At 46.7% G+C, this 16,614-nt stretch overlaps 5 protein-coding genes across 5 annotated transcripts; 2 read left to right on the top strand and 3 right to left on the bottom strand.

Moving 5' to 3' along the window:
* Window positions 1–90: 90 nt before the first annotated feature.
* Window positions 91–3,844, bottom strand: T069G_09289 (tetratricopeptide repeat domain-containing protein; the record flags this gene model as incomplete). Its single annotated transcript, XM_056176499.1, has 9 exons — window positions 91–331; window positions 389–1,066; window positions 1,127–1,249; window positions 1,310–2,624; window positions 2,675–2,737; window positions 2,789–2,975; window positions 3,031–3,405; window positions 3,496–3,709; window positions 3,768–3,844. 9 exons carry the CDS (start codon window positions 3,842–3,844, stop codon window positions 91–93), a joined length of 3,273 nt encoding a protein of 1,090 aa, XP_056024977.1.
* A 925-nt stretch (window positions 3,845–4,769) lies between these two features.
* On the bottom strand, window positions 4,770–6,758 carry T069G_09288 (heterokaryon incompatibility protein (HET) domain-containing protein; the record flags this gene model as incomplete). The annotated part of the gene is made up of 2 exons (XM_056176498.1): window positions 4,770–6,652; window positions 6,740–6,758. 2 exons carry the CDS (start codon window positions 6,756–6,758, stop codon window positions 4,770–4,772), a joined length of 1,902 nt encoding a protein of 633 aa, XP_056024976.1.
* A 1,365-nt stretch (window positions 6,759–8,123) lies between these two features.
* Window positions 8,124–12,641, top strand: T069G_09287 (corA-like mg2+ transporter protein domain-containing protein; the record flags this gene model as incomplete). Its single annotated transcript, XM_056176497.1, has 6 exons — window positions 8,124–8,209; window positions 8,265–8,304; window positions 8,357–8,717; window positions 8,796–9,237; window positions 9,310–10,912; window positions 10,980–12,641. The coding sequence occupies 6 exons, from the start codon at window positions 8,124–8,126 to the stop codon at window positions 12,639–12,641; spliced, it is 4,194 nt and encodes a 1,397-aa protein (XP_056024975.1).
* A 699-nt stretch (window positions 12,642–13,340) lies between these two features.
* Window positions 13,341–14,955, top strand: T069G_09286 (uncharacterized protein; the record flags this gene model as incomplete). Its single annotated transcript, XM_056176496.1, has 2 exons — window positions 13,341–14,041; window positions 14,106–14,955. 2 exons carry the CDS (start codon window positions 13,341–13,343, stop codon window positions 14,953–14,955), a joined length of 1,551 nt encoding a protein of 516 aa, XP_056024974.1.
* A 459-nt stretch (window positions 14,956–15,414) lies between these two features.
* Window positions 15,415–16,260, bottom strand: T069G_09285 (adoMet dependent proline di-methyltransferase domain-containing protein; the record flags this gene model as incomplete). The annotated part of the gene is made up of 3 exons (XM_056176495.1): window positions 15,415–15,553; window positions 15,612–15,944; window positions 16,019–16,260. The coding sequence occupies 3 exons, from the start codon at window positions 16,258–16,260 to the stop codon at window positions 15,415–15,417; spliced, it is 714 nt and encodes a 237-aa protein (XP_056024973.1).
* Window positions 16,261–16,614: the final 354 nt, after the last annotated feature.

Here is a 16,614-nt window from a genome sequence, read left to right as displayed (position 1 = left end):
ACATAGCTTACAATCCGATTTGATGAAGTGTGATAATAATCATTAAATTTGTTACATTCTTTTACCGTCAACCAAAAAAAGGGAGTATCATTAACGAGCCCAAAAGGCAACAATTTCGTCAAAATCTTTAGTCGTCAAACTTTTCGCATCGCGATCATCCTTCGTAATCTCTTTTCTCAAGCGACAGGAAACCCTAAGAGCAATAGAAGCCTTCTGTGCCTTTCCTGTTGCTTCAAACAACTTTCCTTTGAGAAAAGTCGTGCGGGCAATCTCATTCTTATGCGCTGTCGGATCTACAGACCAGATATCCAGCGCCCAGTTGATCATTGCACTAATACACGTTAGAAGGTAAACACTTGCTGTTAAAATTAAATATTGCGGCACTTACATAGCTTCTTCGTTCTGACCTAAGCGAATGTAGTGCTCAGCCAACTTGTGGAAGACATTTGCTGTGTAGAAATCTCGTTCCCCTACTGTCGCAAGCATATGGCGCCATGCTCTCTGGTGGTATTCGAAACTTTCCTCCCACCTATCTTGAGCGGCGCGAAGGTTGCCAAGCGCATAGAGTATCAGTCCAGTTCGAACGGATTCCCTGTCATCTTTCCCTAAAGCCTTTTCTCTACCGGCCAAACTATCCAGAAGAAGCGTGTCGCATTCTTCTAGTTTACCCTGCGCGAGAAGAGCCCAGCTTAGATTGGCCTCGCCCGACCTAGGAATGTAGTTGCCGAGAGCTTTGCGCATGCGCAGAGCCTCCTTAAGAGCAGCTTCACCTTCTTCGTATCGTTTATCCTGGATGCGCGAGATGCCTAGCTCTGCGAGAGCGAGGTATAATCTCTCATCTTGAGTTCCCAATTCCTTGCAAATTTTGGATACATATTCGAGGGAGAGTTCTTTCTGAATGCGACTTGCATTAAAATCGCTTGCATCCATGGCAACAGCCCCTAAGCAAAAATGAACATCTGCCAGTAGAGCATCTCGATCTGGATGTGTTGACGGGTCGCATATGCGGATAGCTGTAGAGAAGAAGCCGTCGAAATGTTGTGTCCGTCCCCGCTCCTTTTGATACCTGGTAACGTTAGGCTATTTCGAACGATTAGACTTCTGGGGATGTATTAAATATACGTACCAAGCAGCTTCAACAAGGAGTTTTGCGAAAAGCAGGCTAGTTGCTTCAGAAAGATCTGATATTGTCGACCAAAGTTGGTGCATCTTGAGGACATGAGGGTAAATCGATGCACATACGGGCCATCTAGAGACGTGTAATCTGCCGCCGCTTGATTTGGGCTTGGGTAGTACTGGCTCTCTTGACGGCTTAGGCATTGCTGATGGCCAGTCAGCCCAAAGGATTCGAGCAACTTGACCAAACATGAATTGCTTCTTTTCGACATCCATTGTTGTTAAAACTGCATCTTGTACTAGGCGATGAACTGATATCTGCTGCTTTTGCTTATCCCTAAAGACGAGAGACGACTGTAATAGATCAGATCGAGCTTCCATGTAATTACTCTTCTTGAACTGTGCGCCGTCGGAAAACAGTTCCATAGACGCTGCCATCAGCAAATCTTCTCCTATAGCATCGGGATCAAGAAATGAGATTAGCTCTAACAATTGCCGAGCATGAGGCTTCAATTTCTCAAATGCCCAAACGGTAGACAGAGAGTAGCGATAAGTGATCAAATTGGTGTCAAATTTTGTCTCGTAAAGGCTAGCATGCTCTTCGTGATCTGCATAGAGCTCCAGAAATTCATCCAAGGTAAGGTCCTGGCGACGGATGATGCCTGCCATCTGAGAAATGGCCAATGGCACTCCGCCAAGTGCATCGGCGATTTTTCGTGCGGTGTCGCCTTCTGAGTCACCAGCAGCCGTAGTAAGGTGATTGAATAGGGACATGCTGTCTTGCTCTGATAGTGGACCGAGATCTATACCCTGAGGCCGTCTTGTAAACATGCTTTTTGCCAATGGATCACGGCTAGTGATGAGAATTGATCCGCTCCCTTGCGGCCAGTAGTCAGCTAGGATCATGGGATCATCTGCGTTGTCGAAGATGAGCAGCCAGTTCGCTTCTGATTTCACTTGACCGGGCTGAGCAAACTCGTCCAGTCCCGACAAATTTTTTCGAGGGTTGGAGAGCCATCCTTTCACAATCTCTCGGCTTACCACTTGACTTTTACACTCAGCCGAAGTTTCAAGCCCCAGTGCCAACGAGATTTGCTGGAAATGTTGATCAAGTTTTGCAATCTCATCCGCTATGACCCAGAACACGGCATCAAACGATTCTCTGTGTCGTCTGGCAAACTCGCGAGCTATCTCAGTCTTTCCGATTCCTCCAAATCCGCAAAGAGCGAATTGCCGCAGAGCAGTTCCTGATGCTGTCACAGCGTTTTTAGAAGGCAATAGCTCGGTGGCAAGTCGCTCCAAGATATCTTCGCGGCCACAAAAGTCGGCATTCGAAGTATGTGTGTTGAGAAGGAAACACGGTAAATGAAGGGTTTTTCGTGTCTCTGGATTTGGTGTTGAAGGATGTACAAGTTCAAAGCCTGATAGAGACGTTCCTTCGGTTGCTCTATTGGACGGCCATTCCGTTGCGTTGTTCGAAGGCCATTCGGTGAGTTCCATTTGCTCAACTAATTCGTGTCAGTATAACGACTTGGTAAACCATGAAACTTAAACTCACGTTTGAGGGGCATTTCGCTTATTGTGGGCGAATAAGAGCTCATTGTTGCGTACTGATACTCCTCTTGACGTTGTTAGCATTCTGGTCTCTGGGGTTTAAAGATGGTTTACATACGGTCCTCGAGTCGGATTGCAACGAGCTGAACAGCATCACGCAAAGTCTCATACATGAATTTGTTGAGTTCAGATAGGCCTTCGCCTCCAACGCTCTTGGTAAAAAGGCATGTATCGTTATGATTGAGATTGAGCCCAATCACTGTTTCCATTGGAGCATGAGTCGAGCAAGCTTCGCGGTTGACCAGCTAGAATCTTCGATTAGCATGAATAAACCAAAAAAAGCTTAAACTTTCATATTACCTGTTGATATTTTGGGCGCAATGGTGTTGAAGTATTCTTTGATTCACGTAGCTCGTATACTGACAGTATCGGGGTACGAAATGAGATTCCTTCGAACCGATCTGCCAAATCAAGCAGAATGGCACCTTCTTGCTCAATATTTGCGCTCGGAATCTTTAGGCTTTTTCCCGTCGTCGCCTCAAGGACATCTCGAAAACGCGACAAGCTCGTGGCCTTGTCTCCATAGCGATGCGGAGTGCTTAGGAAGATGACACCAGCTATGGCATTGACAATCGATCCGTAACGAGGAAATTGCTTGTTAGCGACACACAAAGCTTGCTTGACTACAATACCACCTAAACTGTGGCAGACTACCACAATCGGTTTTGTGTCGACCTAGAGCATGTGCATCAGAAAATCACCGCGGCAGATTCAAAAACTCAGTGGTCGAAGTCCGCGGGTTTCACTTACAGAATTATAGGTTGCCTGTGATCGCACATCAAGTAAATGTTGGAGAAGATCATAGCCTAACATTAAAATCGACTCCCATGATGGCTTGGTGACCGCAAATGGGGAAGCATATTCGTATGCGAGAATGCGAGCCCCAGCACCAGAACCAGGTAGGCTCGTGAGCCAATCCCGGTCGGCAAACGGCCAATTTTCTGGCGAGGTGGTTCCTATACCAGGAATAAGGACAATGCTAGAATTTTTACGTTAGAAAAGGAATTGCGCTGGATCTGGTTGCTCATTTGTCCTACTCGACACCATCTTGAAACTGATCACCTGGTTCTCGCAACACCTGAAGGCGGCCTGTCGTCGCGAAGCTCGTCGCCATGGCTATCTTCTCGCCTAGCCAAGGGAGAGAAGCATTATTGAGAGTTTAATGCGACGATGAAGGGCGATGTAACCATCAGAGAAGGGCGCCTTTGAAGCCAGGCTCTGGATATCGGAAGAGTAGGGACTTCAGTTGCCCGCACATCGACTGAGCCTCGTCTATAGTCACGCACTGCGATATTAATTAATATTCGTGTGCTAATCCCGATGGGGCAAATGACGAGATAAAACATCTACAATCTTCGTCTTACATTCCGTCGTAACCGTTCGTGCATTTCCGTTGTATTTTTCCAGTCCTATGATTGGTCCTAGTGAATTTGCGCTGAGCAAGCAAGAACAGCTTGTGTCTCTAGCGGGCTCATGACTTGAATGTGATTTTTGGTTCATTTTTTGTTATTATTCTAAAAGCATATGCTCTTCTATGATCCGTGGTGCTGTAATTTCTGAAACACGGACGCAAATGTTGATGGAAAACGAGATATTGCTCTTAGTTCAACTTCGCCAACCAAGGACAGTAAGCAGCTGCCAAAATTCATGTGGGGGTACCATGAAAGAGATGCGAGTAGAAACTGCAAAGAAGAATGTTACCTTGGAGGAAAATGAATGTATTATGCTTGAAGATAATTATAAGTCGGGTTATTAGATCCAGGTGAATTTTCCCAGAGATGGCTCTGCTCGCATGCTACAGCGATTTAGCGAGTGATTCTTGCGGTAGTGGATAAATGGGGGAAATGACCGTTATATGCTTGAGTAAATATGAAAAGGGTGACATTAAAATGGAGATCTTCCAAAGATCATGGAATATGTATGTCGCGTTTGTATGTATTTGACTGTTACTCAAGCGCGATCTTGGCTATGCATTTTGTCTACTTACACGGGGTCGCATACATGTATACAGATTGGTCAAATTGCATTGCCCAAATAGTCTAAACTATTTTCACTGTAGCAAGCTCTTCATCCTCAAAGAGCTTACATTTCTCGATGTCCCAGTGGGCATGATGTCCAATACCTATCCTCTCAAATGCGCCGTCAACCGAAGTAGACGGCTTCAGCACCAAAAACCAGGGTTCCGGTCCCATATTTGGCCTCGGGTTACCATAGTAATCGTTCTTGTTGACGGGGGCAGTCCATGTAAACAGCACAATGCAAATAAGCTTCTCATCATGTTCTTCCATCGTCCATTTACAGCAGTCATCTCCGTGCTGGCAGGTACCTTTCATCCAGCAGTCACTCTGCCGCTCTCCAGAGAGGATTGTCAAGCTTCTCGGTCGGTCCAGTTTCACCTTATAGGAGCGTAAATTTGCAGATCTCACATATGCTTTCGCCATTCCGCCTGAGTCAAGCATCACAGCCAGCTTCACATGAGATATAAGACCTGTCAAGATGGCCTCGCCACTTATAACATTACTTGTTTCCTCGTTTGTAACTTCCCTCATGCATGTAACACTTTCCACCTTGACGCGTTCTATAAGATAAGGGGTATGCTTCCATGTTTCTACCGGGTCGTCGAATTTGTACGTCACAGGCGCGTTAACGGACGCCCATGACCAACTTGGGATGCTCGATCTCTCCGCTATGCCCTGCTCCGCAACGGGTGATTTTACCATCCATGCAAGGTCGAAATGGAATTCTCCTCTCCAAAGGCCCGCCAGATACTCTTCAGGGTGTCCATATCCTTGATCTTGCGGGTTCTCTGGAAGACTTTCACGAGCTAGCATAGCCAGCCCTGAGACAGCATTCAACTTATCTTTTCGGAGGATAAGACCGCGCTTTGTGTATTCCACTACAATGTCTCTCCATCTTTTATATGGATTTTTGGGATACCCGGGGCCGCTTCGACGATAGTCATATCTGTCCGACTGATGCCAGCTCTGCCATGCTGGCTGTGGGTCGGAGAGCACTACGTCTGCTTTCAAGCGCTTCGACTTGAGATGCGTCCCTAAACGCCCAAACCCAGAGGATTGAGGCTTCCACAATATGTGACCGCACTCACATATTGTTCGACACAGACACTGCCAAATCATCTCGTTGCCATTGAAGCACAACCGACGGGTCGGTATTAGACTTTCCTGAAGAGACCATCCTCGTTTATCGAGAGAGCTTCTTGACAAGTCCTCCTTGTACTCAGCATTTTCCGCAAGGCATGGTCTCACAAAAACCTCAAGAGGTGGCTCCTTCGGGTTAAGTGGAGTGTCAGCCGTAAAGCAACTCTGCCAGGCAGGGTGCGCAAACTTCTGGGGTCCCAAAAATCGTGACTTGCATGTCGCCGGTTCAAGAGCTGCGATTGAAAGCCGAGAATATAGATAAATGCGGTTTATTTCTGCCGCATCACTGCGCCAAGCCACGGAATCGTCGTGGATGATACACAAAGAGTCTACCCACAAGCTGCGAATCTTGAGACCGCGGCAGACTATAATGGCGTCTCTTATACCAAGAGGTACCTTGGACCATGGAATCGACTCATAGTGCGCTTCCAAATTCTCTGCGGTTGTCCACAAAACATCTTCGGTATCGGATCCCCCGCAGTAGCTTAGGCATGTGTATGGTGTCACTTCAGTGGGTTTATAGAGGAATGGTTTTATAGCGTCATCCTCAGAACCGACATCTATAAGTAGTTTGGGCATAAACTCTGTGTTTGGTAATTCACATGCCTCATCGTGCTCAAGACAATGGGAGAGCCATCGAGAGGCGCGATCTATAGCAGCCTTGGAAGATGAATCTGGGATGACTTCCAATGCTTGAGCCCGAGGTCTTCGCAGGATATCGGTAGACTCAGCGTTTGGATCCCCTGACTCATAAAAAGGTTCATCTATATAGGTGTGGTCAGTATATAATAATAGAGAAGTAAACGCATAAGCAAGTTTATGAGCTGAAGAAGACATCCTGTGTAGCCTACCCTTTGATCGGTGAAGCATCTGAAATGAGCCAACTGAGATCCTCCTTGAAAAGAGCCTGACAGTGTAAGTGCTCCATTTCTCGACGCGCATCCATTTGCCGTTTTTGTCGGCACTGATCCAACTAGGCTTGAAATTGTACACAGCTTGGAGTAGTAGACTGCATTCGACGCACCGCGCAGCCTCTTCAACAAGAATTTTCAATCTCACATTGACTTCAATCTTCCCAAAGGCCCTGACTGCGGATCGATGAGGGCCAAGCAGCAAATGGGGACATTGGTCATCGAAATTGACGTCCGGCTCCCTAGAAGTAAACAAAAAATAAAAAATAAAAAAAAGCACCACTAAGTCGAAATTTCTCAAGTCTAATTCTTCCATTATGAGGTCTACTCCGTACAACTCATGCGCTTCTGCGTCCCTCTACCTATACCTAGCTATATAAAGGTGCATGTTCTCACATGTCCCACAATACTGCTGACGGCAGCCTAGTGATAAACCCCTCCAAGGATTGCGATGGAAGGCTGTCATCCCCGCTCACTTGTCTGACATCAAACTGGCACTGCAGTCACAGCTACCAGACTAATGCTAGCTGGAATTAATATGTCAAAATCTGCCTATCGAGTTAGGGATTGACCAATGAGTACACACTCCCATCTTCCGATCCCTGTCCCTTGGAAGTCCAGCTGCCGTACACCGCGACTTTGAATCCCACGGTTCAAACACGAGCCCGGGATATGCATACAGGTTCGGATCCTAGGACTCTCTATGCGGAACTAACGAGCCGCAACCCTCCGCAATTCCTGTTTCTAGAAAAATGGCTTACAAAACAATTCGAACTAGAAAATGGACAGTTCGCCTTCTCCACGCCGTCGGCACAGCGGCGATGAGCCGCTTCGGAGATACAGAGGTATCTCTGCTAGGACCTCCAACAGTAAACGGCTGAGCTCACCTAAACCGGAATTCCGTCCTTTTTACGAAAATACCTATAAAAATAAACACAATATTGATTCTCTTTATGAAGAAATACCCATACCAGAGGATTCAGCATCCTGGGAGCACCATTACAGCACAGAATCTTATAACATTCGAAACGCTTCATCAGGCACACCACCCCTACCCAGCGGTGATAAAATTGCTGGGGAGAATGTCAGCAGTAGACCCAACTTTGTTGAAGGGATTGAAAATGACGGGAAAAAAGCCGAAGAAGTTGAGGATGCCGGCCTGTCGTGCACAGTGACTCTCCCAAGTAATAACGAACAAAGCTTGCCTCTTTATACAAATCTTGCAGACTCAAACTCAGCGTGGAAAGTTGAAAAGAGCTACGATAAAAAGATTGGTACAACGCACCTCCAATCAATCTATTCAATAAAGTATTCTATAGGTGAGATGGGACAAGAAAAAATCACGCTTTTTTGCCCACAAGGCCCTAGCAAAGACGATGAGGATTCTGCATTGGTGCAAGCCAAATGGCTGTAAGTAATCACATCGTCCTTCAAAATCTCCTTAGAAAATTGACTCCTTAGCTAGCCATGTTCAACGTTCTTCGATGAGCGTAAAGGTTCTGGAAGTAGGATACCATGGCTTATTATTCCTGATTGCACTGACTAATGATGATGCAGAAACTCGTCATGGACTGCCCAATAATTAATGGAGATATTCGAAGAGTCGCCATCTTACTACTTGAAACTGTCGAAAGGTCTTTTCTCCGAGAAGCAGAGAATGGAGCATACATCGAGCCGGGCTCGGTTGTGCGTTTTACTGGCACCCGTCACATGCCTCACGACTCGCGCAATTTTGTAGTCACAGAACCTGTCATTTTTATTGCGTTCCCATTTGCGGAGTTGGCGTCGTCGAGAAATACCCACGGGTCTCGTGAAAGAGATGAATACTATCCTCGAACTCTCCTTCAGAATCTTTACGGATTTGATGTCGTAACAAGCAGGGGCAAGCATCAAGTTATACACAAGATGTCGGCGGGCAGTCAGTCAAATGATACCTTATATGTCAATCAATTGTGGTGTCTTGTGATAGGGTCAGATATCCTGATAACCCTTTCAGACCGACCAACGGACGATTTGCTTGGTGGCTCAATTGAGAAGCGTACCGACTATTTCAAGCAACCCTTAAGAATTGAGGTTATCGACACAAATGGTTCACAGCATAGCATGAGTATATCGTCAAAGACGCCATGGGTAGATCTCTTTCGACATGTGATATTTACTGTTCACGGCAATCTCATGAGTATTATGGACTATGAGCTAGTAGACGAGGCAGACGAAGTAATAACGGCTGAAAGATGGGTCGAAATCGCAAAAGCAACGAAGCCATCGGTACTTAAATTTTATCTTATCGAGCGAAAGACCCCAGCATCGCGCTCATCGAGTGTTTCTAGTCGGATCAGCAATCGTTCGGGCATTAGAAGACTTTTATTACTTGATTACGCACATCGCGACCGTCGCCACAGCTCAAAAGCCAGCACATCACGCCATTCTGAGGATAGGTATGATGGGAATTCCTCTTCTGACGAAAGAAGAGCGGTAGCGAAAAGAACTTCAACGCCAAGACCGCCTAGACATGCAAGGCCTCCCATCAGCACTCGATCGTACAGCGAGCCCGCCGAGACCAAAGATCAAAGATCCGGAGCAGAAGCCAAAATTTACTTAAACCCCGAAAATAAGAGTCTCCCTACAATCATCACGCTTGACAGCAGCGACGAAAATTGGTCAAAGCCTGAGCAAGGTACCACATCGATGCGCGACTCTCAAGATGTGAGCAATCATACTAAAGAAATTCTCACGCATCTCGATGATCAGTTTTCCTACCTTGGTGACGACGGCAAAGTCAAGACATCCGAAGAAGAGGCTTCAGATGTATTATTGCTGAAAGATACACTCAGCTCCACTAAGGATCCCAACATTCAAAAGGGAGATGATGAGTTACGTGAACACGAAGAGACACCTGCAAGCCAATTAAATAGACCAGCAACAGCATATCAAAAGGTTCATATAGAGGATGGATCTGAGTCTTCTGATGAGGACAACATCGATAAACACGCATACGATGACCCAGCTCAGGCCACTTTACAAGATACGACTTCCGAGCTCAACTTAGACGATGATTTGATGCTAAAGAGCCAAAGAAACCATTTCTATCCGTTTATCTCCCCTAAATTCGGCAATCAGGAAAACGCATCAGAGAAAAGACATTCTCTAAGAAATAGTGCCAGCTTTTCACGGAGCGATTCATATAAAGAGTTTCGCTCACGATCTCGTTCTCTCTCAAGCTCCACAGAAGATTCCTTCTATTCGCGTGGAAGAACTCGTACGCGGAAAAGACGAGCTTGGAAGCGGGACAGTCCAAATTTGGCCCACGATTCTTCTTCGAGACCAGGAGTCCGGTTTCACCCCCAAATAGAATACTCTGACTACCACGAAAATGCAGAGATGTCTCCTTACGGTAGTTCAAATGCTACCAAAGTGGAAACATTGCCCGTACAAACAGCTGTGCCATTCTTTTTCTGGAAGCAAGGCAGCGCGATAGGTACATTCTCATCGAACGATAATCCAGAGCAGACCCTGATTAAGCTTCTTGATCAAATCGATGAGCGGATGTCCGATGATCCTATTAGCAGGTACTATTCAAAAGTTCCAGAATTGACTATGGATGATGTATTATCGAGACAGGAGTCGCTCCACGAGCCAGTTTTGGGACAGGACCTGGACATCAGTCAGGGTGAATCCATCCCGCCGAACAGGCTGAGTGCTCAAGAAACTGTGGATTTGAGGGCGGCCAACATATTAAGGCTCCATTCCCCTGCAAATCAAGCTGAAAAGCTAAATAGAGAGAGCGAAGAGAACAATGCTGAACCTTTGGAAGCGCTCGGCACAAGCGTGGACAACGATCCGACAAACTCTGAAGTTCAGAGAAGCGACACTAAGCCCACATCTGACGATGCATACAATTCGACAAACAGCTCAACAAGCCGACGTTCAAATGTAGAAACAAATTTTTACCAAACGCAGGCTCTTGGTCTCATAAGCCACGACAAAACACTTGTTAAACAACTAGTTGGCATGAGCCAGCAGATTGTATGGTCGTTCATACCAAACACCGGCGGGTCGAGAATACATACCTTGATGAAACGACTTTGGGGTTGTGTGGATATAATGTGCCTGGTGAGCAATCTCCATCTTCTGTCTCTATCCCAATTCACCAATACTGATGTCATTTGATCGACGGCAGCAACTTCTCTGGGAAGAGAGCCAGAGAGGACACGATTCTGAGTGCACATACATCATACGTAATTTCTCGAGCCAGGTCAAGAAAATGGATAACAAAAAACGAAAACCAATCTCAGGCAAGATACACTATTTGGTTTGTGGAGATTGCAAGGACGCGACGCCTTACCAATCAGCTAGGGATGCCCTGGATCATTTGCACGAAAAACACATTGACTGCCAGCATGGTGGTTCCGATCGGCCATATGACGACCCTTGCTATGTATGGTTGCATCGCATTTGGCACGATGGATACCCTATGCGAAGTTCACGAGATGGGCTCCTGGGGATCATGGAAGACTTCATCGAGGAGCTTTCTTATATCAGTGACTACGTGAGAGAATTGCATAATATGACGGCGAGAGATTCTTCAACGAGCGATGCAGTATCCACACCTCCTCTGTCAGGGAATATTACACATGCATTCCAACAAATTGTCAAAATGTTCGTCTTTCGCTCCAAACAATTGTCTCTTGTCAATCGACGGCGAGACTTGATCAGTGGAAGTTCACTAGAGAACTTTCCGTTGATTCAACGAATTGATCGGAAGATTGAAGAGCTTTTGTCCCTGGAAATGGATGCAAACGAACGCATCATAGACCTTTTAGAGAGCGCCAAGAAAGACATATTCCTATCTGGCATTGGATCTCATTCGGAGATGCTCGAGGCTGAGAGTGTCCGAGTCCAATTTCTCGCCTTGGCATTCATGTCAGGCATCCAACGGCCTCTGCTGCAGCCATCTTTTATGGGTCGCTCTTATGTGAAGGATATTCTTTTGCAGCTGTATAAAGAGTACACTTCTCGGCTTCATTTCCAAGCTAATAACCGGCCTCGGAAACGGGTGTTCTTGGATATTCATGGCCTCGAGGAAGAGCTTCAAGCGTTGGATAAATTGGTCGACAGTCAAGAAAGCTGTCTGTACAATGTTTTGACTGTTATCGATCCTCTCACTTCTCGATATACTACGGAGACGCGACTCCGAGAATTTCGAGCAGAGGTTCAATACGGCAATGTTCAATTACACCAACTGATAGACAGACGGCGAGAAATTGACAATTTGGCGACAAGACTGTGGATTTTGAAGGACCAGGTGAAACAAACGATTGAGATCATGGAAGAAGACCATGGAAAAGCGATCCGAGTTTTTACTGTCGTTACTCTATTTTTCCTGCCGCTGTCATTTGTGTCCAGCTTCCTCGGCATGAATACGGTAGACGTGAGGGATTCAAATTGGAACCAGCAGATCTTTTGGATTACCGGAGTACCGATGACGGTAGTAGTCTTGTCTCTGGCATGGGCTTATGGGTACAAAGGTGAAGAAATCCGCGACTGGATGATTCACAGAATGCAAGATCAAAGTCATCAATATTCGCCATCAACATTTCACCATACGAATGGTCGGACATCGCTCGGGACACGATGGAAGGAATTGAATCCAGCGACCGTGGTGAAGCAAGATAGAACGGATAGACAAGACTTTAAGACTCTGATAAGGAGCAAAGTCCGGAATGTACCTGGCTGGCGGCGCAGCAATAACGAAAATTTTAAAGGGCTTGATGGGTCCGACGAGAGATTTGTGATGAGAAGACGAAATACAGAAGATAGCTTGGCACCTATGAGATGCTGATGGATACGTGAATAGGCGATGGAAGTGAGATGAGGGAGGGCAGAGAGTCTACAAATAGCACCTCCATCGAAAATGTGGGAATTCTAGTACATGATCTGTAACTAAAGACGATAATGTTATGAAATGGCATGTAGATCTATTAACGACATAGCAACTTAGATATCTCCAATTCACCATTATTTATAATAAAAGTGAACGAGTGGGCAAAGACGTTGTGTTCGTCTAAAGCACGGCGCAGCTGGTGTACCACCCGCAATTTGGCACGTGGTCAAGATCCGCGGCTATAATATTGATATATGTTGTTCCTGCTATTTGGCAGGCTTTTGATATATACAATTATATATGTGCATACTGACTCTATCATTAGCATTCTGTGTTCTGCTTACCTTCGCACGACGGTTTCTTGCGACCAAACTCAATTTCGGCCATTCTCATCAGAGCAACTTAAGCCCAGGTTGCAATGGTCTCTACTTTTGCCGTAGATGGTGAGAATATGGAATCTGAGTGGCCTATGGACCTGTAAAGAAAAGACAATGTTTCCAGATCATATAGACATGCTAACCACCTCAAAGTGACGACGCATCGCATTCCATCTGCATGTCCATCTACATCTATTTACAGACAGACGATTTGGGGGTGGGGATGTGACTAAGCGCCCAGCCGCCAGACCAAGATCTGGAGGCTATTACTAAAAGTCAAATGGGCCAATCTTTGCCACGATCTCCCAGTTCCAATCCCTCCACGGAACAAGAGTGGATTTCGACAGCTCTGTTGGCGCCTAAGCCTGGCGCTTCCACTGCCAGTAAGAAGAGAGACGGAAACGGCCCTCATGGCCGGCGCCTAACCAGAGACGAACTGTTGCCTAAGAGCCTCTTGGACCATTATCTATCCTCTGTCCCCATTCTACGAGCTGAAGAGAGAGGGAGCTCTCGACATATCCTCAATTCCACATCCTCATTAGCTAGCACTGAGATAACTGGAATCATGGCGGAAGCTATCGGGATAGCATCCGGACTGCTGGCCTTGGGCCAATTCGCCTTCCAGTCTAGTGTCGCCCTCTATGAGACAATCAACAGCTATCAATCTCACCAACAGCGTGTGCGCGAACTCGCGGAGGAAGCGGGCGCCCTGAGTGAGGTGCTGGGCTCGCTGGTTGAGACAGTCAAGGCGACCACCGACATTGATCTTTCTTCGCTTGAGTTGCCTCTGCGACAGTGCGGCAAGGCCTGCCAAGCCTTTGAGCAGCAAATAAAGAAGGTCTCGTCAAGATCTACCGCCACTCGGACCAGTCTTAGAGATTGGGCAAAGCTGCGATACATGGGAGAAGATATGGATGGCTTCAGGCGACTGCTCGCCGGCTACAAGATGACCATCACAATTGCCCTCACAGACGCAAATCTGTAAGTTTACCCGCATTTCTTGCGCCTTTGTCTATAACATATCTAACTCTATTATCTTGAGCAGTCGCAGATCCGCCGCCACGGCTGAAAACATTGAGGGCTATAATGATCTTATATGTACCGCCAGAGAGCAGTTTGAAGATCGTCTCGAGGAGATAAATGAAAAGCTTGACGACCTGCTTGGGAAGAGCGTGTCAGATTCTACTCTAGATACGTCTGAGCTGATGCAGATCAAGGAGGAAAAATTGAGCACGGAAAAGAGTCTGGCAATTGTCGCCCAGCTGTCCAGTCACATCGCAGAACTTCAAGTCAAGTATGCGAGAGATCCTGCCGCGGGCACGGCTGGTAGTTCTAATAACGCCTCCATATCCGAGAGAATCACCCACGAGGGTTTGCAAGAGTGCCAACACAGCCTTACACGCATGGCAGCGAAACTGAAGGAACACGAGAGGCTTCTATTCAATCGGCTGACGGAAAAGATGAAGGCCTCGAGTTCGAGCCCAGAGGAAGCGGCCGATATTGCCAGGTTAAGAGAAGAGTGGGAGTCAACCTTTGAGTCCATGAACATCCTATCCAAGGCAGGATCTTATTTTGAGAAAGAAACCAGCGTGATAGAGAACCATGCGACCGGCGACGCTCACCAGGTCATGGTCGCCACCGACGAAAAGACTCTTCATGGAACAAATCGAGGGCTGGGATGGAGGTCGAGGCAGATCGGCGGGCGCATGAATGATGAAACAGTGCGACAGATATCGCGAGACATGGTGACGGTCACCATCAGGAATGTGTATGATGAACAACCGTCTGCACGCAAGGGCACTCCAACGGGACCAGCTGACAGGGAACCAGTTAGTCGACACACCGAGTTCCATGAACGATACGGAGAAGGATTCAAGTTAACATCTATGAAATGAACTTGTTCAAATATGTATTTTTAGCGTTTCTTTAGCTGCTTCGATTGTTTCCAAAGCACTCTAACTAATATGCAACCTCAAGTCAATGTTAACTAAGCCGAACCCATGCGGTCCACGCCGATGCGTTCTCTTAAAGCAAGAAAAAGACGTGTATGTGATTACAATTTAATCTGATGATTTTTTAAACACAACAGATGAAGCTTGTGTTACAGGGGTCATTGGAAGCTGAGCTGATGTTACACTGAGCTGCGGAGTGTGGCAAAGGGAGTAGAAGACAAGTTTGCAGGGTGGAGATGAATTTTCATGTATAAAATTATGCTAGCCATTTAATAGTAAGTTCAAGGTTTTTATCAACGTCGTGATTCGTAATGTAGTCTATAATGGTTTCGATACCTCTCCTCGCAAGTATTCTCGCGGTTCAAACGGTCCAAGCGCTTATCAACGTCTATTCAATGCACATCAAGCCATTGGCTTCAAAGCATACATCCGCACTGGGAGAAGCCTCATACTCCCGGTCTCGGGAAGCCCTCTCTGCGGCTCCGTTGCAACGAGCTTCAAGTTGGCTTGTTCAAAGATGCTCCGAAATTTGGTATCCTCCCTACCAGCATATTAGCCACTTGGTCCAACACGTTTGCCCTTCCCCTCGGAGACCTCACCTGGTGACACTGCTGTCCTCTTCGTCGAAATCATCATATCCCTTTGTGCTCTGGTTTTCTTTCAAACAGATAATTCCATCTGGGCTCAGGACCTCCTGACACCGGACAAGAAATTCCACCAGCTGTATGTCAGTCAAGTGGCCTACACACCACTGCACCCAAATCAGGTCATACCGCACGTCTTCGGTCGGCCGCCAGTCTTGTAGACCAACATTGAAGACGTTTCGCACCCCAGGCTTGGTCTGAAGCGCCGCTGTGAACTTGGCCACGGGCTCAACGACGTCAACCTGCTCGGCTATGGGGAGCAGGAGGCCTTCTGTTACTCTCCCGATGCTACAAGGCTCACATCATGTTAGCCATCAGTTCTAGCGTCCACTTATATACGAGTACATGGACGAGACACTGACCCTGCTCCACCCTCCAGCGCATTGATCACCTTGTGCCGACCATTTTTGCTGCCGATGCCCAGCTTAGCTAAAAAGGTGCGCGAGCCCTGGAGGTCCGTCCTCAAAATGCCATGGAATCCCTGTACTGCAGGAATGCCGCCTAGCATGCCATTGACATCAGCGCTGACGCCCTCCCAGTACTTTAGGCCATCTTCCTTGCTAATAAAGCTGTCGGCAGGTGTTGAATCGTCTGGATTTGACATTTGGAGGCTGCTGTTGGCCGGTTGAATGGTTAGCTGCCCAACAACTACACTTGAGGAAAAGCTTACAAGTGCAATACTACACGGGAAGACTGAGGAATGCTTAAAAAACACGTAGATAGATCAGAACAGCCGCGAGTTCTCTATCAGAATTTTTGGAAGGCTGGATGCCCCCTGTGACCAATACTTGCTTGCTTGTCGTCGGGCTGTGACTTGAAGTTTTCGCTCTCACTAAAGCCACAAATTACATACATGTATATACAGATGACTAATTATAACAATCACGTGCGCAGCCTTTTATCTACAGCCAAGTGGAAACGGAAAAGGAATTCTTGTTTCCTGCTCTTCATCATTCTG

This window comes from Trichoderma breve, chromosome 6 (assembly GCF_028502605.1).
Source record: "Trichoderma breve strain T069 chromosome 6, whole genome shotgun sequence".
In the NCBI taxonomy this organism is placed as follows: domain Eukaryota; kingdom Fungi; phylum Ascomycota; class Sordariomycetes; order Hypocreales; family Hypocreaceae; genus Trichoderma; species Trichoderma breve.
Note: the sequence above shows the minus strand (reverse complement) of the source record. Positions and strands in the feature narration are given on the sequence as shown.